The sequence below is a fragment of the Xenopus laevis genome, chromosome 7L, assembly GCF_017654675.1.
Source record: "Xenopus laevis strain J_2021 chromosome 7L, Xenopus_laevis_v10.1, whole genome shotgun sequence".
NCBI classification, from domain to species: Eukaryota; Metazoa; Chordata; class Amphibia; order Anura; family Pipidae; genus Xenopus; species Xenopus laevis.
In genome coordinates, this window is record NC_054383.1 from 70,165,596 (window position 1) to 70,189,371 (window position 23,776).

Consider the following 23,776-nt stretch of genomic DNA (forward strand, 5'->3'; position numbering starts at 1 on the left):
GTACATAGGATTTCCTCAATTTTTAGTGCAAAGTTTTTCTAAGTCCTAAAAAACACTGGCATCTTTTCATTTTTTCTAAGTGATAGCCTGCAAATGTCCGTAAAACATTTTTTGGGTAACCGAGTTCTTCCCTACATTTTCTAACATACGGAACATAAACTTTACACTGGGCTCATGTGTAGGGCATTATAACAACTCTATTTTATTTATTAAAGTTCCCTGGACTTGTGTAATGTAATGTATTTGCTGCAACATATACATCCATGTAACTTTATCATTTCCCGCCGTATGCAAATTAGGCAGCGCTAGCGCATCTTCGCTTTGATTAATGAAGTAACGCTAGCAAAAATTTGCCAGCGTTCGTCACCCTGGATGCATGTTCACACTTTAGTGAATTAGCATTGTCCTAGCGAATGTATGCCTGGCGAAGTGTTGCGATGGCTGCAAAGCCGTTGCTGTAGAATTTTCGCCGGTTAGGGAATTTGCCCCTATGAGAGACAGCCGCTCCGTAATTTGGAACATTCTGGATAACGGGTTTTCATATAATGGATCCCATACCTGTATAGAGAAACATAGAAATATATAATATATACATTCAAATACAAGTGATTTTAAAAGCGAAATGTCTCACAATCATGCATATACTATGTACAGTATAATCCACAGCAGTACAATACTCAAAGCCAGTGGCGTAACTACCGGGGGAGCAGGGGGTGCAATTGGGCCAGGGCCCGCACCCCCGCAGGGCCCCCCGGCAGTCACGCGCCCCACTGCATCGGCTGCAGCGCTGCACGGAAGAGGTTGGGGGCTGGGCCCGGCCGCACGGCCCGCCCCAGGGCCCGCCCCCACCTAGTTCCGTCTCTGCTCAACGCACTGCACAAGAAATGAGCAAGGCAGGACCAAAAATGCCCCTAACAATTAATTAACCCAGAAATACACATACCAAACCACAATGTTTGATAAAATAGTTTTTACAATTGTAAATGAATAATAAACTAAGTTCTGCATTCAAAGTGGTATTGAGTCATGGCAAGAGAGGGTAATTCTTCCCCTTTACAAAGGCACTAGTTTTATGCACTGTTTTAATCTCCACTAAACTGATATTAAAGGGTATGGAAGGTGTCAACTATAAGGAATGATTGGCCACATCCAGCAGACACAAGCAGAAAGCTTTAACAGCCAGTACAGAGTTTATTACAGAGGAAATATTGCAGATCGTAAAATTAGTTATAAGTCAAAATATTGCACATTAAAGTGTCATAAACTTTTAAAGACAGCAAACATTTTAAATCAGTTTATTCTGCAATCACTCAGGCATTTGCAATAAAATGAAAGACCATTTATTTAATAAATACATTTTTGGACAATTTGTAATAGTTTTTCTTTGTATCTGCAATGCAACATACATCCAGAATTATATTGTTAATAGAATGCAGCAGCATAATAGCGTGTGTCTCAACCAGGACTTTAACTTGGGGTAGGCACCTGCATAGAGCACAACATTTTGGAAAGGGGGACACATTGCAGTTTGTTGTGCTTTATCTCCTCCTCTTCTCTTCCTTCTTGTGTAAGTTGGTCAGTGTCTGCCACTAACTCTGACGGACTGTGGGTAATGGTGTGTTAGCATCAAGGGGACACCCATTTCCACCCTGGTATTGATTGCCTTTCCTGGTTGCAACTTACCAATAAAAAAAAAAGAATATATCAAATATGATTACGCATACAAAAGTGATTATTCACATTATTACCTCCTTAACAAGCTTATGCCACCTGTAACAAATACATAAATATATCTAATTGGAATGCAAATCGAATGTTGGTTAATTCTGTTAAGTTGATAGAACATGCAGCAGGAAATGCAAATATATAACATACCAGCTTTTCTGTTACTATTGTAATGATTTTGGTAACAATTGGAGTCAATTAGAATTATGGAAGGCAGTCACAGGAGTTTCAGGAGAAAATGCTATGTGACATTAGTGTTACAGTTAAATCTGGCTTGTATCCAGTCCATTTGTAATGTATTGAGTGTCTCGTTGTTGTAGAAGCTGCTGCTGGCCATTACATAATCAGAATAACTGCCTTTACTATACTGACATCATTTATATTTATAACATGTCACTAAAACCTTGCAAGATGTCAAGCTTAGACGGTCAGACACCCTCGATAGTTCATTTAAAATGCATTTATTATGTACCCTGCAGAGAAGTGCCGAAATGGAGGAAATGGAGTGGAGGGGTTGACCCTTAAATTACCATTGTTTATAAAAGGTTAGTCAGGTTGTTTGGCTGTGTACACCCATTCACCCTTGTATAAGGTATATTTCATAAGCACACATAATTAAACAGATGATAGAACAAAACTACAAGTGGCTCTACATAATGCAATACAGTCTGCAACATGCATCAACCTTGATTGCTAATTATCCATGCAGCCTGAGTTTATTTGGAACATCTGGATATGCAGATCCACACCAGGTACAGTTTATATGTTTCTCTAGCACAATGATCAGTAAAAGTGAGCGAGCAAGGCGAAAGCTCTATAAAACTTTAAAAATATTATCCATTTAATATGTATCAGCAAGAAAATATTAAAATAGCCTTTTAATACTGCTAAATGTTCTGTTTCAGCATCTTTTACAGTTACTTTGACCTCTTCTTATACATCTTGCCGACAGTTGTTGTTGTTCGTTGGTGCCGACTATCCCCAGGCTCTATGATTATTTTTCTTGCTGCTATTATGTACTCTTAGGTTTATTGTATGTAGCACTAACTTATTACACAACACTTTTACAGAGAGAGAATTAATTCCCTGCATTAGTACCTATCAAAGTGGGCCTTACAATACTCTGCCAGTAGCACAAATGATAATAGTATCAATTTCACCAAGACTTGTTTAGTTTTGTATTTAGTTTAGTCTTTTGGTTAGTGGAAACAAGCCAGAAAACATTCATCCCAATACCCTATTTTTCTTCAGTACCAACTAATCCACAGCACGTCTCACCATAGTTCCGCCCTTCTCTCAGAAGACCCTGAAACAAATAAAAAAGGTAAAATAAAAAGAGTACACTCCTTATATATAATATTAAACATCATGAGGTTGTTTCTATGACTGGTCGGGTTTCCCCACAATACTGTTTCATACATTTCTACACCAAGGAAACATAACCTCTTGGCAACAGCTTCAAGACCATAGAAAAGAAACATCCACATTTGAAAGCATTAAGCTCCCCAACAATACTAAAGGGCAGCAATTGGAAATCAGAGATCAGTGTAACAGATATTACACCAAATTGTATAAGTGAATTGTCCTCCACTACTTAAAGGCATTAGAAATCTAAAGCAGCTGATAGAGTCTCACAATTCTGAGTTTAGTGGGCTTGAAGCTGTAAAAGCCACCATCCCCTGTGCTTCCCCAACACCCTAACTATAGATTAATATCTGCTAGAGGTTATTTAGTGTGCTCCTGAAGAACTATGAGCAAAAGCTTCTCTGGTTGAGTAAGCCACAGTAACCAATCAGCAATTAGCTTTAATTGATGCAATTGTGGCAGAAATTGTATATAAAAAATCTGCTATTACACCCACAGTAAAGCAAATGGTATATTTAATGCCTTTCCCTTCAAGGGCATTAATCTAATAAAACACGCTGTTGCATTTGTCATAATATGTTACGGTAGTGTGTATTTTATCTTAAATTCAGTTACAGGCAAAAAATATCTAGGTTTTGCTGACATGTTGTGATATATAGTAATCCTATGACAGCCAGCGGCATGTTTCCTATCTTCAAGTTAGGCTATCCTAAAGAGAGTGAGATTAGATTTAGATGACAGGTTACAAAATTATGTATTCTTACAAAGAGATCAGGTAGTGGAAGGGTAGCAGTGTTTTACATCCTGAACTCTTGCTCTTAATCTTCCTGTCAAAATCTGCTCCTGGCATTATTCCTAGCACCAGAGACCACTGCACAAATCTAACCGATAGATTTACCCTTGTAAATATGTAATACTTGTTCTCATTTTTTAAATTCCACAACTGGTTTCTAGAAATTGACCCTTATACATTAAATAGATGCTTTCAAAAGCTTTAGAAACCTTACCTACAAGCAGGATTGATTCTGCCAAAAGGCAATACAATTACTAGGGGGCAAATATACAAACATACAATTCATTTTCTAGTGGGAATTAGTGTAACAATATTGTTTTCCCTCAGTTCCTGTGAATGGAAATTTGAACTGGGATAAAATCATTTCATGTTTTCTTCCTTACAGAGGTCTCCTGCTATGTGAAATTTCTCTGAGTCTTTCACCTAAAATTTTGCCTGCTCTGTTTTGTATAAATGTATAAAGGATGCAGTGAATCCACCTTTTTTTCTGATTCCTGGACCAAATCCAAAATTAGGCACACAACAAAAATCATTTTCATATTGTCACATGGTCGAATGTCATATGATTTTAAGAATCCTTATTTGGTTGGCCAAAAAATTGAATTAAGCAAAATCCTGCTGAAAATTGATCAGATTCATCCAAATCCTTAACTAAAACTAGGATTCGCCCAGTGGCATTCCTTGTTTCCTCCAGCCCTCCCCACAAAAAATCTTTGGAGGGCACTCTGAAGTTGAGTCCCTTCTGCCCACTCAGCCGCTCTTGTCCTGCACAAGAGTGCAACAGGTGAATTTAATTTACAGGAGGGTCATAGTAGGGGAGACTACCATACAGCTGACTGGGCCCCTTGTCCTTGGGGCACCCCCTGCAATCACAGGCTCTGCTGAATGGTAGCTATAGCATTGGATTTGCCGCATCCCTATAATGTATTAAGTGACAGTTGTAGCAGTTTTTCTATCAAAATCTTGATCTTTTCACATTGAAAAAAATTGTCATCAATAATAACAATCTTCAAAAAGAGAAACATGGCAAACACAGTAGGTTGAGATTAGTATGTCCAATTCTCATACTAGTCAACAAAAATATTTTAATTATTAAATCTACTACTATAACCCTTTCTTGTACATGTTTAGTGGTTGTTATTGAGCTTCTAAACCTGCAGGCAGGGAAGTAGCTAATTGTTAGCAGACAGTTTGCTTACTGTCCTTTAGACAAATTACTTTCCTTGCCAAGTCTGCATTGGTACTTCACTTAAACTCCAATTAACTTACATTTCCACTATTTTTTTTTAACAAATACTGTTGATTGCAGGATCAGAGATTCATTTCAGCCATTGTGCTTCATGTTGCCCTTAATTTATACTCATTACTTGAATTTAAAGCTAGTAATGTAGGATCTTGTAGGTTTTGTGTCATTCTATATGTCACAATTAAAGCTTTTCAAATGGTGGGGAGTGAGGGAGGGTGGATGGAACAATCAGATGCATCAGAGATCTGAGGAGAGTTAGCACATCTTAATTGCTATCATACAATGTACAAATGCAAAAACATGTGCATCATGTACTGAAGGGAGGGATAATATTTATATATATAGTGTCAAGAACAGACCGCACTCCGAGAATTTTGACCCCAATAAGTATATATATATATATGACAAAGCCCTTGGAGTGTGGTCTGTTCTTGACACTTTGAATGATTATTTTGACCAGCACCCAGGCAGTGGATATGCAGTTGTCAGTGCACCAGGTCGGACTTACTATATATATATATATATATATATATATATATATATATATATATATATGCTGGATTAATTATTACGTGGAACATAGGGGGACATAATAATGATGTCAGGGTTTTTTTCTGGTGTAAAAATCAACACTTATTTTTTCCTGAGAAACAGAACTCATAATGAAATTGTACATTTTTTGCTACTGACAAAAATGTGACTTTCTCTGCAAAAGTGTAAAAGTTTTGTTAACCTTATAAATAACAAATTTAAAAAATTCTCTGTGATGTAGTTACATAGTTACATAGTTACATAGTTAAATTGGGTTGAAAAAAGACAAAGTCCATCAAGTTTTATTTAAAAATACAAAATACAAAAATACAAAACAATTTAATAAATATTTTTTTTTAAATACCAGCTGAACATCTTTTGAAAAATTTATATAGCAATTTGCATACTGTTAGGTAATAATTGTTGGCCAATTGTTTCATGTGGGTTTGCTCCAGGTTGTTTTGGATAGTCAGATGGTACATATGGATGGCAATTTTAAAATAGTGCAGGTTTTCTAAATTGGATTTAAATCAGAGTTTGGACTCGGTCATTGCAGGAAATTCACCTTTCTTCTTTAGATACTTTAATGTTACATGTCTTTTGGATTATCATACTTCTTGAAGATTAACTCATCAAATGCTGGTACTCCCAATGTCATTTATTTCTAGGGTTGCTGTGTCATTAAATGCTGGCGCTACACCATCATGTAATGCTGGGGCCACTGTGTCTTGAAAATCTGGGGCATTGTGCCCACGTTACAAATTGCTGGAGCCACTGTAAAATCCCTCTACTGTTCTTTTGGCTCTTATCTAAATTGCCTGGGGCTTAAAGTGGACCTTTCACCCAGACACAAAAATCTGTATAATAAGTCCTTTTCAAATTAAACATGAAATCCAATTTCTATTTTTTATTAAAGCATTCGTAGCTGTTGTAAGCTCATTTAAAAATCTCAGCTGTCAATCAAATATTGTCTGCCACTCCTCTATGCCATGGGCATTGAGGCGGGGCAGACAATTACTTTCACTTTCCATTCAGCACTTATTAGATGTCACTGCTCTCCCCCCAATCCCCGTTGTCTTTACCATTTAAGTGTGTAGTCAGGGCATGGGGATGGACATCGGGTCCCCCATTCTGGTGCACAAACAAGATTCTGAGATGATGCAAGGCTTGCCTTAATATCAGTGTGCACAAAATGGCTGCTTCCTGCTTGTTATAATTTTGAAATCCCAGACTGAAGGAAGCAAGATTCAAATAATTTATATAGTGTAATTAAAGTTCATTTTGCTTGACTAATGTGATAAAATAGGATTTTGAATAATTTTGTTTGGGTGGCGGGTCCCCTTTAATGGCAAGGGTGAAGAGCAGTGGGAATAAGTCCAATATAGAGAAAATCCCTACCTTATGCCTCACTATAAATAAATGACAGATGAAAACAGTTACCTATAAGTCAAGTTGACAATTCTAATGTGCTAAATGTGATCACAGTGTTATATAAGGTATAGAAGAGGTATAGAAGAGGGTTGGACCTTTCACAGTGACATCACTTAAAATTTGTAAAATTGCATAAAATGAGTCTCTTTAAAAGTCCACATTGTAGTCCCATCTTGTGAGTCTTCATACCTAAGTGCATGTGCATGGTGAGGAATAAAAACTTTAAAGTGATACAAAAAATGATCTGGTATTACCTGAGATGCATTCGGACTGATTCTGCACACCAAACATATGCAGATCTTGTAGTCAGCACTCAGTTTACTTCATAGACCAGTTAATAACCTTATAAAAAGAAACAAAGTGTATTAAAATGATTTACATTAAAAACAATTACATTGAAGCAGAAAAATGGACAATTTCCAACACTTTGTATGCAAAACATAACTTACTTAAAGATAAACATCCCAGGAGTATATTCTCTATTCAACTCTCGTGGCCATATCGTGTCCAATTTGTGTATCCATTACATCTCCCAATATTTTAACTGAAGTAACTTGTTCCCACCTCTCCTTGGTACATTCACTGTTTCTATCACTTGAAACTTTAATTAGCTAACAGACTGTTTAGCCTGATGAAAATGGTATGGTACCGGTAAAGTGGTAATTTTTTTACGTATTGTCGATTTTTGCTTCGAGATTCGGTCACAGATTTTCTGAGTGGTCTCACAGATTAAGCTGCAGGGGCACTTTAGTAAATAAATAACAAAAGATAAGTCACAAGTAAAAAAGTCATTAATTATATATTGTTTTCCTGTGTGGGGGTGATAGAAGCAATTGCCCTTAGTAACTGAATTGCATTGAATACAATGCAGGTAAGGGAAGGTAACATATTTCGGATGCTGTAAGAATCTTTGCTTATTTATCTTGTTTTTGTAAGTTATTATTAGTTGAAGTTTCTAAACCTGACTGTCCTGCCAACCTCACTGTCCCATCTTAGCCTGTCAAAGTTTCTAATGCTAATGGACTTCTGCTGCACAAATATGGCAGCCCCATCATACAGGAACATGGGACACCAGACAGATAATGTAAAAGCATTGTGCAAATACTTTATGGCAAATTCATAAGTAGCTTTCAGAGGCAATATTATGATAGATGTAAAAAAAGAGTTTAATTTCTGGTGTCAGTATCTCTTTAAGAGTTTAAAATGTCGGGGAAAAAGTCACTTGGGAGAAGAGTGGTGAAATGTTTCCAATAATACTCAGTCCAGTTGTTTAGACTTATCTCCACCAGAAACTGTGCATACTCCTGTGGCAAATTTTCCAATGAAGAGTACACAATGAAGAGTACACAAAGTGTCACAAGATGGCACCCACCAACCCTACTTTGCTACTTTTTTCCTTAAAAGGAGCACTAGGCCCTGGACAAGGGTCTTCCTGACAAATTTAGAGGCTCATTTATCCAAGTCTGAATTTATCTCATTTTCTGAAAACTACTCTGACCAAATCCGCATTGTGAAATAAAATTTGGATTATTGTAAGAAACCCAGGGCAGATCGACATAGCTTCAGGACTTCTCCCATTGACTTATATGCAACCTCAGCAGTTCTGAGATGCCGGGTTTTGAGATTCTGACTTTTTCCATCCTCTGGGTATAATAAAACCCAAAAAAATTGTGGGTTTTTTTCCACTAAAAATTTGGATTTTAGAGTAAAAAAAACCACAAATTTTTCGGGTTTTTGGCATTAGGAGTTTTACCCCTTTAGTGTGGTTGATTATACTTCATTTGATATGTTGATATTTAGAGAGTATTGTGGCCATGAATGGAAAAAGATAGAGAAGATTTTAGGTAAACAAGATATTGCTGCATTTAAGGCAGAGGGGTCAATTTACTAATATAGGTGCCAATGGACTAATAGCAACCAATGAACAAACTGCAAGTTAAAAAGCATGAAAGGATTGGTTGGTGAGGCAGTTAGAACCTATGTTAGTAAATTAGCCCAAGAATTAAATAAGTACTGAATTCAATGATCATAACGTCAACATTCCAGCTTAGATTTGCATTAATGTGTAAAAATATATTTGTGGTGCTTTATGGCAGATTTCTACTCAATTAAAATGTAACTGATGTGTTGCACTTATTCAGCATTACAATAAAGTCATTGAACCTGATGTGAAATGCAGCTGTATGTAGAGCATTTCAGTAAAGAATACATCCATAGAGTATCTAAAAAAATTCAATATCACATCTCATCTTTCAGGGAGAAAACAAAGTAAGCAATACATATCTTAAAATATAAATAGTTATTTTCATCTACTCAATGGCATAACCTGGAATTCCCTTGCTCAGCGGCAGGATCTTTTTAGGGCCCACCACAGCGGAGGTAAGGTTTTTTGATACACATATTGAAACTGTGCATCATACAGGACCCCGGGTGAGCTTTGTATATTTACCCCCCCTACCAATTGCATTCTCTACTTTTTTATTGCTGCAGCTTTTTGGTATTCTGAAATGAAACACAACCACATCAGAAATGGCCTGATGTTTTTATTTATACATTTTCCAAAATACACATAAAAAGAAATCAGCACTACAGAGTAAAACAATGTCTCCATGAACACCTGAATTTGTTTTCCATATATTTGCTTTTTCAAATTAGCAAGTACATTTATACGATAATAAGATATGTCATCCTGGCTGTTAAAATGCAATACACCTTTAAAAAAAGTTCAAAGAAAAGGAGCTTTGAAGTAGTAAAACACAGACTAGAGATAATGCAACTATCTTAAAGCTAGAGCAGGAACCTCATTTCACAGGGAATTTAAGGTGAGATTTAACATATTCCTTAAGGGTTGCCTAAGGTGTTGGGAAATATACCTAAATAAATTGAAATGTTTAGGACTGCTATATAAGCTTGATTGATGTGACTCATATGAAACAAGTTCTGTAGAATAATTGGATTTAGTAGACTAATCAAGGGTAATTGTTAATTGATTATAATGGTTTATTACAAAGTGCTGCAAAATGTGCTACTGATGTATATAAAATTGATGATAATGATGAAGAGTGTTATCTGATGCTCCTGTTCTATGATATGGTATGAACCTAATGGGGGTATATGGTCTATTACCTAGAATAGAATCTAGAATACTGTTCTATAATTATACAGAAAAGGAAAATCATAAATTAGAATTATTTGCTTAAAATGCACTCTATGTGGCAAATTTACTTACCTGTGAAAATTTGCCAGCACTGGCTTTGCGCACATTGCAACACTTTGCCAGGTGTAAATTCGCCTGGACAACGCTAATTCACGAAGATCTGAAGTTGCGCACAGGGTACCGAATGCATGCAAAGTTGCGCTAGCGAAAATACGATCAGCAGTTCGAAGTTACACTAGCGTTGGCTAATTTGCATATGGCTTGCAGTTAAAGTACAATGGCCGTATATGCAAATACTGTACATTACAATACACAAGGCCAGGAATGATATAGAGTTGTTAAAATGCCCTACACATGTCCCCACTGTATAGTTTATGTGCCATATGTTATCAAATGTAGGGGGGAAGGAGGGTAGGCTGATCTTTTTCAACCTATCACCCTGTAAAAAGGAAAAGACACCAGCGTTTTTTCGGAAAAAAATTTTTTGGCCCAAGTCCTATCTTCTCCACTGCACTTTGCCTGGTCTGAGGTGAGGAAGGCAAGTCTGGCAATAGAGGTAACGTTCAGTAAAAACAAAAACGTAGTGAATTTACATAGTAACGATGTTTCGCCAGAGCGCCCGTTAGTAAATCGGCGAAGTGCCGAAATGACGTCACGTTAGCCACTTCGCCCTTTAGTAAATTTGCCCCATAGGAGACGGCTTTACCATAATTTGAAGCTTTCTGAATAAATGGATTTCCGGATAAGAGCTTCTCTACCTGCATTTTAAAAGCGAATAAAGTTTGCAGCCTTCCTAATTGACAATCCTGTTTCACATAAGTTAGTGACTTTACACCAATTATACAGATATACATTTAGAATATGCATGGATAAGTGAAGACCTGGCAGTTACCTGTCTTCAAAGACACTTTGAAAGCCAACCGTGACTCATTACAGCTCCACTTCTTGAATTGAATTGCAACTCCTTCACTTTATCGTAGACTATTTGTTTGGTCATGGGTTCACACTTCTGCAGTATGATTTGTTTTTTGGCTGCAATCTACCAACAACTTTTCAACTCAGGAGACTATCTCCTGATGTGTATAAAAAGCAGAGGGAATCCTTGGAAACAGTTTTCTAAAGCTCCCCCACTGTGTTTTAAAGCACAAATGGGCCAAATTTCAACTAGAGGCAGGTATTGACCCTTATTGGAGCTAAATCATTATTGTGATTTTTTTTTCTGTTCAGCATAGTAGGGAAGTATATTCACTCCCAATAAGTGCAAAACTGCAGTTGGGAATCTGATCAGCTGCTCATCAGCAAAATGTAATTATAAGTATTAGATAAAGTATCAGAAATAACAGTATCTCTCCTTAAGCTAAAACTCAACTTTTCTTGGCTGGAGAAGAACACATTACAGGTACAATGTTCCAATGGTATACAAAGGCATCCATTAAAGGAAAGGAGAAACAAAATGCTTAAATTACATTTTCTATAATGATGCAAAAAATCGGTGTTATATCTGCCTTTGAATGGGGCCCTCCGAAAGGCCTGCTTGACTGCTTTCTGGCTGTAAATTAGGCAGGTACAGTGTCGGACTGGCCCACAGGGATACCAGGAAAACTCCCGGTGGGCCAAGGTGTCAGTCAGCGCCGTTTCTGTATCCATTGCCGCCTGAGGCGGCTCCAGTAATGCCGCCCCCCAGCCCGATTCACGCTAGTGCGGAGAGCGCAATTGCGCTCTCTCGCCCTAGTAAAGCCGAATTTCAGGTTCAAAAACCGGAAATTCGGCTCTTAAAGGCACCAGGAGCGGCTTTTTGCCGCCCCTGGAAACCTAGCTGGCGATGCCGCCTGAGGCGAGCGCCTCAGCTCGCCTCATTGGCGGATCGCCCCTGGTGTCAGTGGGCCCTCATGCTGCTGAACTTTTGGCCTATTTCATGGTCATTCCCTATTTCTATGAGAACAAAGGGGCTAAATAGGTGGAATAATAGATTATAGTAAGTAAAGAAAAGAGACTAGGAGAATAGAGGTCAAGTGAGGAGAGGAAGAAAATAGTACTGAGGGTGGGCCCCTGGTCTAAAAACTTCTGGTGGTCTAAGGTTTTTTGGTGGGACCCTGGTGTCCCAGTCTGACACTGGGCAGGTATAATCTGCTTCGGGACAAGGACCATTTGCATGAGCACCCGAGTGCTCACCCTGACGGTCTGTATTGCCATTGTCATAAGGTGGAAATATCAAGGAAAGATCTGCTCATTTGACAAACTTCCAAAATGAGTGGATCTTTCCGTGTATGGACAATTTCTATACAATACCGTTTCCATTCTGGCATCTTTGGAAACACCATATAGTGGCACAACATCATTGGATACAGTGAAGGAATACGATTTGTTTAAAAGATAACCTGATTCATTCAGCAGTTCTGAGGGTCTCACTAGTTACCTCAGCTAATGCAAGCTAGCTCACTGTCTCATATCCCTTAGTAATACTATCACCAACATCTGTAAATGTTATACTTGTAACATATCCAAAAATTATACAGGGAATGATTATTTTAATAACGCGCAAGCTCCTCCTTTACCCTGCGCTATACCTTCCGAGTATTCTTTGGCCCAAACTCTCCAGTTACGGAGTACTAGCCCCCATTCACTCTAGTGGCACTACCAATGCTTTGATCCAAAGGGTATCCTCTTTTAGGAACTGCTTACTTCCTTGCCCCCCCTGGGCCTCGTGCAGCCTATTTCCCCCCACCTTACCTTCCCGGGTGGACCGTTCCCCCAGTGCCCGTGTAGCAGGCTGCAGAGCAGTGACAGGTGTCTGTGTTCCCCAGCAGATTTCAGCCAATGGCAGCGAGGCGGGCGGGCTCTGCTGCTGGGAGAGAGTGAGCAGAGCGCGGAGTGTCAGTGCTTGTGTGTGTTGAAAAGCCCGCAGCTTTGCACCGAGCCCCGTAGCTTCTTTCTTACCTCTTTAAGCAGACACCATGCGAGGGGTTCCCGCTGCTGCTCACCTGTACCGCCATCTGTGCTGGATACTCGGCGCGGCGCTCACTGTCCTGCTCTCAATCACAGGTACCATCCGGGCACCCCTACCTGAACCTCCTGAGCCTGACATTACTATGCACCTCGTCATTCCGTCTGTCTCGTTGCAGCTACACTGCGCCTCCTCTCTCCACCTTTCCAATCATCCTGCGTCTCACCTTTTAGTCGCTCTGATTATCATGCGCTGCACTTCTGCCCTGTGTCTCTACTCTCCGCCCTCACTATCAACCCCCTTATCAACTGGGATTCCACCTTTTATTCCTCTGCTCATGCCACTCTGTGTACCAGGGAATTACCTTCACCAGCTCCGCGGCTTCCTTGCCCTTACACCCATCTCTTACCCTGTTTCATTCTACAGGCAGCACTTTACATCATTTTCTCTCTCTATAGTTTGCTTTCCTCTCAGAGCCCAGCAGCACTTTATCACACTCCTTTCTATTTCCTTATAGACAAGTATCTCGCTTTATCTTCATCATTGTCCTCAGGGCTTCTAAGCTTCAGCTTTAGCATCATTCTGTTTTCTTAAAACCAAGTACCCTTTCCCTGGGTACCAGCAAATTAACCATTTCATTTCTCTATTTCCATGCCTCCATGTTCTCCTGCTCCTCTTTCCTGGGCACTTCAGCTGTCCCTCCTGTCTAATACCTTGAACTCAAGCGCTCATCCTCTGTCTCTAACATTTCTCTGCCCCCTACAACCAGTTGTCCTATAACCCTCACCAATTCACAAAACATCTTTAAATATAATTGATGTTGAATATTCCATGCTCTGGACCCCCAGCATTTCTTGCACTAAAGAAGTACTCTTTCCTCTTTACCACTTGCACTTGTGTGTCTGCCTTGCATTCAAACACAATTCCGCTTTATCACCAGTATTCCTTTTGTTAGTCCTAAACAACTGGTAGAACCTTCCTCACTATTTCTTTGCACCCATGAGTGCCTTGCTATGTTATGTACATACAACCCATCCCCTGTCTCTCTTCTACTCCTGTACACTTAAGTACCCCTTAATCTCTATCTACGACACTCAGTCTCTGGCCCTGTGGTTCACCTTTTATCGAAAAACTCCTTATCTAGCCCCAAACCTTCCCCAGTTTCTCATCTTTATATTTCAAGGACTCTATCTTTTCATTCTCAGTACTATTGTGTTTCTGTGTTTTACAGCTTGCAATTTCCCACTCTCTATGTGCTTGTCCAGAAACAGTTCATCCTCTGTAACCAGCATCTGCCCATTATTTTGTGCACCCAGGAACTTGTGCTAGTACTACACCTTTCATTAATCTCCATCTGTTATACAGAAGTGTTTTTCTGTATCCCCAGATTCTAACACTTTCATTCCCTACATTTATTTCACCCCAGGCCTCACCTCTCCCACATTCTCACCTCTTTTTACTGTTAATTTGCTCCTCACCTTTTTATTATCTTTTTTTATGTAATGTTATTTTTTCCCAAATTGCATGTTACAGGACAACCTTCTTCAGTCACAGCATTTCTACACCTTGCTTCTCTGCTCTCTGTACCATACTGGGCCTACTGTTTCCTACATCTCCTTAATGCTGCACTTCATAAATCCACATTATATTAAATTATAACCAATATTGTTTATAATGTTCTATGAATTATCAATCAAACATATTTTATAACCTACAGGTAGCTATGTACTGCAAGGTGTTTCATTTGTCACCTGTCTTTGTTATATTGTCCACTGCACTGTAGCAAATCTGTGCCTTGGCTCAGCCTGTACTCTTACTGACCAATCTTTATCCTCCAGCATTATCCTTCACCTCTCTACTACATTCTGCAGCAGGACTCAATCACAGCATTCTGGTTCCTTCTCAAACTTTTACGTTAACTGCTCCCATCCAACTCCCATTCCTGTTTTACAGTTTTACCAATTATTTAATAGTTTTATGATTTACATTTACATATTCTATACCATACAGTTCAAAACTGGAGTCATCATTCACTTTCCTTCTAATATAATATCCAATAGAATAAAAGGTTCTTAATTGATGTACCTAGCATTGAAATGGTTTTGCTAAATAACATTCTTAATATAATTTCCACCATTTCCTCATGCTAAATTACTTTCTTACTTTATATGTTAAAACACTTGCACTTACTCTTCAAACTACTAAATTGTATTGCTTGCATCTTTGTATCTGTATATTTGTTTCCTTCTTTTCAGCTTGCTTTTCAGTCAGCTTTATATTTATTTAATGCTTCCAGCTGTCCCATTCCTTTTACACACATTCTTCTCGCTCACCCACTCACTTCAGTTTCTATCTATTCTCTATACATATCACTTACACTAATCACTGCTAACCTTTACCAATTTGCTGTCACATGCTTCTCTTATACCACCAGTCAATCTGCTTATTCTTTATTCGATATGCAGTATAGATTAGCAAAAGCTGTGCATAGATTGTGCCTCATATATCATGATAAATCTTTTTGTTTATGGCTAAATGAATGCTTTACTGCATGGTGTGGCTTTGTATCACTTTCTGTGGTACCATCTAACCATATTCCTTTACATTACCTGTTCTTTAAATACAATTATCCATGACTGCATAATTCATTTTAGATTCCTTTGTTTAATTCCAGGTGACCTTGCACTAATCCTCTCATGTATGATTGTTATTGTATTTGAAATTATGCATCTTTCTTTCCTGCTATCATCCATTTCTGTATTTTCTTGCAGCTTAACTGGAAATGTGCTAGAGGGCAAGCAACACAAAGCAAAGAGTCTGATGCTGCCCTCTAACAGATTCATGTTTCTGTTCCAATAAGACTCCTCTCATATACTGCCATCTTTTTTTCACAGCATTATTCAGTGTGTGTCTGTCATTTCTATCAGCCAAGCTCCTTTACTCTAATTAACACATATTTGCATTCTGATTTGTCTAATTCTGTTCTCATATTCTTTATTACCATTCCTGCATCAGTCCTGCAGGGGGCTCTTCTTTGATAACTATATTTTGTTAGTTAGAACTTGTCAGGGAGACATGAAATGTGAAATTTGTAATGTAAGTGAGATATCAAGGGTAATATACAGGCTTTATTGGAGGTGAGAGGATTGTCAGGTCTGGTCAGGGCAAAGGAAAGGCAAACAAAAGGCAAACATAGATAAAAGTAAAAATGCCATAAAGTGCAACTGCTGTTTATATCTGGTATATACACCAAACTAGGAATTTTAATCAATCACTTTTTCCAAGAGGGGCTTGGAGATGTATGGCATCCTGGAAGATAAAGATTAATAGCAGCCATTGGATTGAAGTTTCGTTATCCCTTATATATGTGCTTGACCACTCACACAGCCCCACCAGTCAGTTTGTGGTAAATAAAATTGCTTTTATTGTATGCATCTAAACATCCAGCGTTTCAAGCCACATTAGGGCCTTTTTCAAGGATAGTTTACCACAAACTGGACTGTGGGTCAGTGAGAAGATTACTATATATTACTTGGCCCTGCACCCACATTTACTGAAATAATCTGGATCAGAGTGCAGCTGCTTGAAATTGAAAAAAAAATAATATATATATATATATATATAGATACAGGTATAGGATCCCTTATCTGGAAACCAGTTATCCAAATGCAACAAAAGTCCCATATATCCCTTTTTAAGCAAATAATTACATTTTTTAAAACATTTTTTTCTGTAGTAATGAAGCAGTACCTTTTACTTAAAGGTAGCTAAAGTGGCAAAACAATTTGGTTTATATAATGATTTAATGTTAAAATGATTTTAGCTGACATGTATATATTTAATCAATATTTAATCAATTTCATATGGTGCCCAACATTAACAGATTCCAAAACCTAAGTGCCATTACAGGTATGGGACCTGTTATCCAGAATGCTCAGGACCTGGGTTCTCCATACCTTAAAAGAACAGTAACACCAAATTAGGTTAACGCTTAATTCACCCCCAAACTGCTATAGTAGTAGGTCAGGCTTACTCTCCCTTTGATTTTTTTAAATCTTGAGCTTGAATGTGACTGCCAAACTGCCTCATACCAGAAAGTCAAAAAAGGTGAGGCCGCTTGAATTCCTCTGTAAACGAAAGTCAGCTTCACACAGATGACCTAAAGCACCTAAGGTTTTTTTAAGCATCTGCAGTTTAAACTTATGTTTCTTTCATTTAGATAGCTTTGGGGATAATGTTGCGAGCATACATTTAACTGCAAACACTGAAAAAAGCTTAGGTCATAGTTGTGAAGCTGACTTCCGGTTCTGCGCACAAAGAAATTCAAGCGTCTGTCTCCTTTTTCACCTTTCTGCTATGGGGCACTTCGGTAGTCAGATTCAAGCTCAAGATTTAAAAAGAGTAAGAGTAAGCCTGACTTACTACTATTGCAGTTTGGGAGGGAATTAAGTATTAAAAATGTTGGTGTAACTGTTCCTTTAAATATCCTAAAAAAAACATTAAAACAATAAATAAACCCAATAGTATTTTTTTGTTATCAGTAGTGGATAAAGATGGATAGAATGGGGTCTATAGGACATGGCTGTCCTGTAATTCAGAGCTTTCTGGATAGGTTTCCTGATAATAGATCTCATATACCTGGGATGTATATATAAAATATTTAAAAAATAGCAGGATTTTAACCCGGCCCTTCAAAAGCTGTATAAATAAACCAACCCTTTATTAACGCTACTGACAAGGGTCCATTGGTATTGGTCCACTACTCGGGGGTTTTTGTACATATACAATATTACAATATTAAAGTCATGTATGTATGTTAAAACTAGTATAGTTTATGTTCACAGCTTTCATAGCTTTTCCTCTATTAGTGTAGCTGAATGATGTTTAGCACCCTGATATGTGTTTTTGTATTTACTGTGCAGCACATTACTCAATTTAATAATTAGTAGTTATTCACTAGTTAGCTTTATTCAATACCTGGCAATATATAACTACAGTTCTGTTTTATGGCCTTTTTTATAATGATGCTTTGTGCTGTGTTACACATCTCTGTAGAAGTCAGTTTATGTTATTTTGGTAATTTTGCATTAAATTAAGATTGAATGTCTGAATACCAATAAATGGTGTGTGTAAACATTTCTAACATTTTATTTTGTTCAACGCATGTAATGTATATGTTAAGTACTATTTTATCATAAATCTGCAGTCAGATACATTTATGGCTAATTCTATTTATCTTGTACATTTTTAATGAAGTGGATTGTCCAGTTTAACTGCTCAGCCATGTTGCCTCTGTATGTTATTTTATTTATGGGGCCACCACTTGTGTTTGTACTTATCAAGCTATCTGTCTGCACAATACAAAGTAGGTGAATAAAAACAGAGACATGAACCTCTGCAATTTATAGGCTTATTTATAAGCACAAATACAAATGTTGCTGCAGAAAGAGTCTGTAATGAACAACAGTACTCATACCTAACAAGCTTCTATCCTGCAGTAAATATATAGAAGCAACCATGGTATTTGGGATTGAAGCACAATCTAGAAATGTTTCAGACGATTTGGACTCAAATGGCTGAAATTATTCTGCTCCTGGAAGTGATTTGTTCTTAATTAGCTATGCTGTGGCCTCTTAGCACTGCTGTTTTTATGAGAGGTTCCATGCAATCATTCTTGTCTGTTGGAAACTTTTTAGCAGAAAATTGCTGCATGACATTAAATTTACAACTAATAGACCTTTTAGGTTTTGCCTCAAAGAAAGTAGGGTTCTGTGTACTCAATTTTGTACCGAGCATGTTGTAATTTAATATAAGTATGGTCATTGTGGTGCAGTTGCTTCCCAGCACCTCCAGCACCTCCAGCTTTACCAAATTAACACTGATTGTTTTAATGTATTTTAGAGTATTTTTAATAATTTTTATAGACTTTTTGACTTTACTGGTTCTTACTTTAATGTTTATTTTGTGAACTGAGTTGCTGAAATGCATCTACTAAGAAGTCCTAAGCTAGCCCAACCTATTTATGTGCTACAATCACCTGCAGTCTGGAATCCTAAAAATGACATTTTGTCATTCTCTAGAGAGTGATTAACATTATGAGTACATGCTGTGTAATGTGGGACTTTAGAGCTGACCTTTTTTGTCAAGAAAGCAAATCATTGCCTCAGAAATGCACAGAGTTTTAAGGTCTCGCTAATTTACAACTCCCATTGGTCAGAGTTGGGCATTTCAGTTTACATTCTTCAAAGGAAAAAATGGGTTTAGGCGATAAGATGTAACTACTGTCTCATTTTAAGTAGAGGAGTACAGGTAACCTATTATTTGCTCAGTTTTTGGTTCTGGAAATAGTACAATTAAATGAATAAAAGAACATTAAGGGGGTTATTTACTAAAATCCAAATTTATCTTATATTTTATTAAAAAAAAACACGACCAAACTCCCATGCCCAGTTTTAGCTTATTTATTAATAAAAAAAAATCGGTTTAATTGGATTGTGGAAAAACTCGATAAAATCAAGCGAAAACCTGAATCGATCAAATTTTTTGGGCTTTCTCCCCAAATCGCTCAATTTTTTGAGTTTTTGCCCGAAAACCCTGAAAAAAGTCAGATTTCCAGGCTAAACCTCTCCCATTGACTTATACAGGACCTAGACAGGTCTTAGATGGTGGATTTTTTGTAGCATCCGGGTATAATGTCCTGAAAATTTAGAGTTTTTTTTCCAGAAAAACTGCTCCAAAAAGCCCAACCAGAAAAATGTGAGGTTTAGTAAATAATCCCCCCTGACTCAATTTCATTATAATTATTTATTTGGATTGCAAATAAGGAAACTTTGGAATACTCAAATTAATATTTTGCGAGTTGCTGATTTGTGTCACTGCAACAAGTATGATACAGTGAATAATTGTAGCCCCTGTTGTAAAATATAAGGATATTATAAGTCAATGAGAGGTTCCATGGCCAGCACAAGGCTATAGAAAGTTTTTGCAGTGAAAAATCATCTGAGGGAAACAAAACAGATTTGCTCATTACTACAGTTTTGGTCTCCATCACTCAAACAGGACATTATTGTATTAGAGAGGGTACAGAGAAGGGCAACTAAGCTGGTAAAAGGTATTGAAAATCTTAGCTATGAGGAAAGACTGGCCAAATTGGGGATGTTCACGCTGGAGAAGAGGCGCTTAAGGGGTGATATGATGACTATGTATAAATATATAAGGGGATCATAAAACAATCTCTCTAATGCTTTATTTACCAGTAGGTCTTTCCAGCTGACACGAGGTCACCCATTCCGATTAGAAGAAAAGAGGTTCCGCCTAAATATTCGGAAGGGGTTTTTTACAGTGAGAGCTGTGAAGATGTGGAATTCTCTCCCTGAATCAGTTGTACAGGCTGATACATTAGATAGCTTTAAGAAGGGGTTGGATGGCTTTTTAGCAAGTAAGGGAATACAGGGTTATGGGAAATAGCTCATAGTCCAAGTTGATCCAGGGACTAGTCCGATTGCCATTTTGGAGTCAGGAAGGAATTTTTCCCCCTCTAAGGCAAATTGGAGAGGCTTCAGATGGGTTTTTTGCCTTCCTCTGGATCAACTGGCAGATAGGTAGTTAATAAACAAAAAAAAAAAAAAAAAAGGTTGAACTCGATGGACATGTGTCTTTTTTCAACCTTACTTACTATGTTACTATGTTACTATGTAATCCTCATATATTAAGACTTGGAATACATTTGTTATAATACAAAAGTTTCAATGAGTCATTTGGCAGAAATTATATCACTAAGCACCAATTATAATTTATAAAAACTCAGAGGTAACTTCTAATATCCTCATATTTTGCAACAGGGGGTATTTTATTTATTATAATACACAAGTTTCAGTGAATCATGTGACAGAAATAACATCAGAACTCACCGTTTATAACTGATGACATCAGAACTCGCCGTTTATAAGGATATAATTTACAAGATATTCATGGCTTTTGTGTATTATAAAAATATAATTTACAAGATATTCATGGTTATTGTGTATTAAATAGTGGATAATGTGCCCCCTGCTGTAAGATATTAAAAGTAACTGAGGAGTCACATAGAAAAGCATGAGGCCGCAGGTTGAGTGCTTTTATACTGGTCATGTAACTCCAAGGTAACTTTAAGGGGGTAATCTATTAAAGTCTGAATGCTAAGAACGCGAAAGAATTCAAGTTTTTTACCATAATATGTTTTTTTTTTGCTCATCAGCACCCTAGACAACTCAGTCAGCTAACCCCATACCCACATGCATGCACACATGTGCGCATGTGCACCATAACATAGGGGAGGGCAATGAAGGGGAAGCGTAAGGGCAGGGGAGGGAGGGACAGAGGGGTGAGCTGCAGAGGGGAGCCAATACAGATTAGGAGTAGGCAGAAGAATCTAGAACAGGCACCTGCTCAACGCCTCCACAGCGTTGTGCCCTAGGCAGGTGCCTCTTCTGCCTACGCCTAGTTCTGGCCCTGGGGCCTTGTATGCGGTATATTTGGAATTATTTGGACGTCTTAAATTTGATATTTGAAATATGATCTTTGGGATCTGAATATACTAAAGTGTTTTAAATCAGATTTACAGGCCGGTGTAAATTTAATCTAACTGCACCACATCAAGATACAGATGAACTGATTGCCTTATTGCAAGGCCTGCCAGACAGTTTCTTTTTATAAAAGACTTCAATTAAGTAAGTCCTCTGTTCATAGAGATGCCCCATTGAGTCGATTATGAGTTCATCTTTTATTACAACTACTTTTAGAAACTATTAAGAAATGGCAGCATCCAGTATGTTATAGTACATTATTATCCATGCTAGCAGACAGAGATTGTTCATGTAATTGTAACAAGGCTGGTACATCAGTAATTCAAAGACACTGAATAATCAATGCAGTGAAATAATTTTACAAAACTGCTGTATATCTAGATCACTGGACATTAACTATTACTAAATAGTAAAAATAGATGGGGGTGTTCCTTACGGTTAATATTTTTGAAATAAAAATACAGAACAATCTTCAACAAGAATTAATACGTGATAAATAATAAAGTTCCAGATAAGAAATGCTAAAGGGAAAATGCTGTTATTAGGAGAGGAAAGCAGTTGTTGTATATTGAAAACAAGGTTTTGCCTTAAAGTAATACTGACACTAAAAATTTTCTTTTAAAAATATTAATCTACATTAAGGGGCAGATTTATCAAAGGTCGAAGTGAAAATTGGAATGAAAAAAAAATCGAATTTCAAGCAAATTTTTGTGTACTTGTGTAGTCCAAATTCAATTAAATTTGAAAAAAAATGGAATTTTGAAATTTATCATGTACTGTCTCTTTAAGAATACGACATCGACCATTCGCCATCTAAAACCTGCCAAATTTCTGTTTTAGTCTACGGTGGACAATTGGTGGACTGTGAATAATCAAAGTTTTTTTTGAGGAAAAACGTTGAATCGTTTGATTCAAATGCGCTATTACTTTGATTCGTACGATTAGAATTCGATCAAAAATGGACCTATTCAGACAAAAAAAACCTTCAATTTAATTTTGGTTGGTCTTTTTAAATACGAATTTTGAAGTTTTTCAAATTCCAAATTCGACCCTTGATAAACCTGCCCCTAAAAGTTACATATAGGTCATGTTGATTATTTTTTGCTGATAGTTCTGCTTTTGTAAATAATTGTTAAAGAAAGTTCATAAACCTGACTGTTTTGCCAACCGGATTGTCCCATCTCAGTCTGTCAGTTAGGGTTTCTAATGCTGCACAAATATGGCAGCCCCTCATAGAGGAACATGGGGGTAAGAAAGGTAATGCAAAAGCATCAGTCAAATACTTTTATGGCAAAATGACATTCAAAGATAATGTTATGATGTATATAAAAAAAGATTACTTTCTAGTGTCAGGATCTCTTTAAGTGACATAAAATAACCTAAAAACAAACATTGTGAATTAATTCTTAAACTTGGCTAATAAACTTGGCTAATATGTGACACCTAATGCTTCCCTTCTGTATAATATTCATTCATAAAACCTGAATGACAAAAGGGCAGATTTATCAAACTGTGAAATTAGAGCTCACTACAGAAAGAGTTCCCCATTTAATAAATAAACTTCAAAAAATCCCATAAGAATGAATGAAGGGGGCAAGTTTTTCTGTAGTGAGCTCTAATTCTGCACTTTGATCAATTTGCCCCTAAGTGTACCTGGAAACATTTTGCAAATTATAGCAATTATTATATTACAGAATACTTTTTTTATCTTTATTTTATGAAAGCAGCCTATTTTAATCTCCATTCCTAATTTGACATGGTAATAAAATCTTAAAAAATGCTGTTAATAACTGTGCATTAAATAATGATACTTGTGGATTAAATTAATACCATTATTATCATAGTTTGACTAAAATGGTAAAATGTATTGAATTAATTTTGTTTGTTGCATATAACAAATATTGTCAAGATTTAGGGACAAATTTATCAGAATGTGCGATAAACACTTTCTAATCATTCCTATAAAATGCAGAAAAGTATTTATCAATGGGTGAAAGTTATAGTGCACCATTTTATAAAG

The 23,776-nt window shown here is 37.2% G+C and overlaps 1 protein-coding gene and 1 long non-coding RNA gene across 3 annotated transcripts in view; one reads left to right on the forward strand and one right to left on the reverse strand.

Annotated features, from left to right (window-relative positions):
• Positions 1-537: 537 nt before the first annotated feature.
• LOC121395529 lies at positions 538-13,062 on the reverse strand. The gene is made up of 4 exons (XR_005962513.1): positions 12,979-13,062; positions 7,346-7,433; positions 3,004-3,031; positions 538-1,678 (listed from the first exon to the last, which is right to left on the reverse strand). It is a non-coding gene; the product is annotated as an uncharacterized LOC121395529 (long non-coding RNA).
• Positions 13,063-13,109: 47 nt separating this feature from the next.
• The window catches only part of LOC108696379 (opioid-binding protein/cell adhesion molecule homolog), a 561,527-nt gene continuing 550,860 nt past the window's right edge, over positions 13,110-23,776 (forward strand). The window contains exon 1 of one of the 2 annotated variants that reach the window (XM_018225685.2): positions 13,110-13,290. In XM_018225685.2, coding sequence (XP_018081174.2) covers positions 13,203-13,290 — 88 coding nt within the window. In that variant the 5' untranslated portion in view covers positions 13,110-13,202. The remainder of the gene's footprint in view (positions 13,291-23,776) is intronic. The other variant, XM_018225686.2, reaches the window with a different exon arrangement.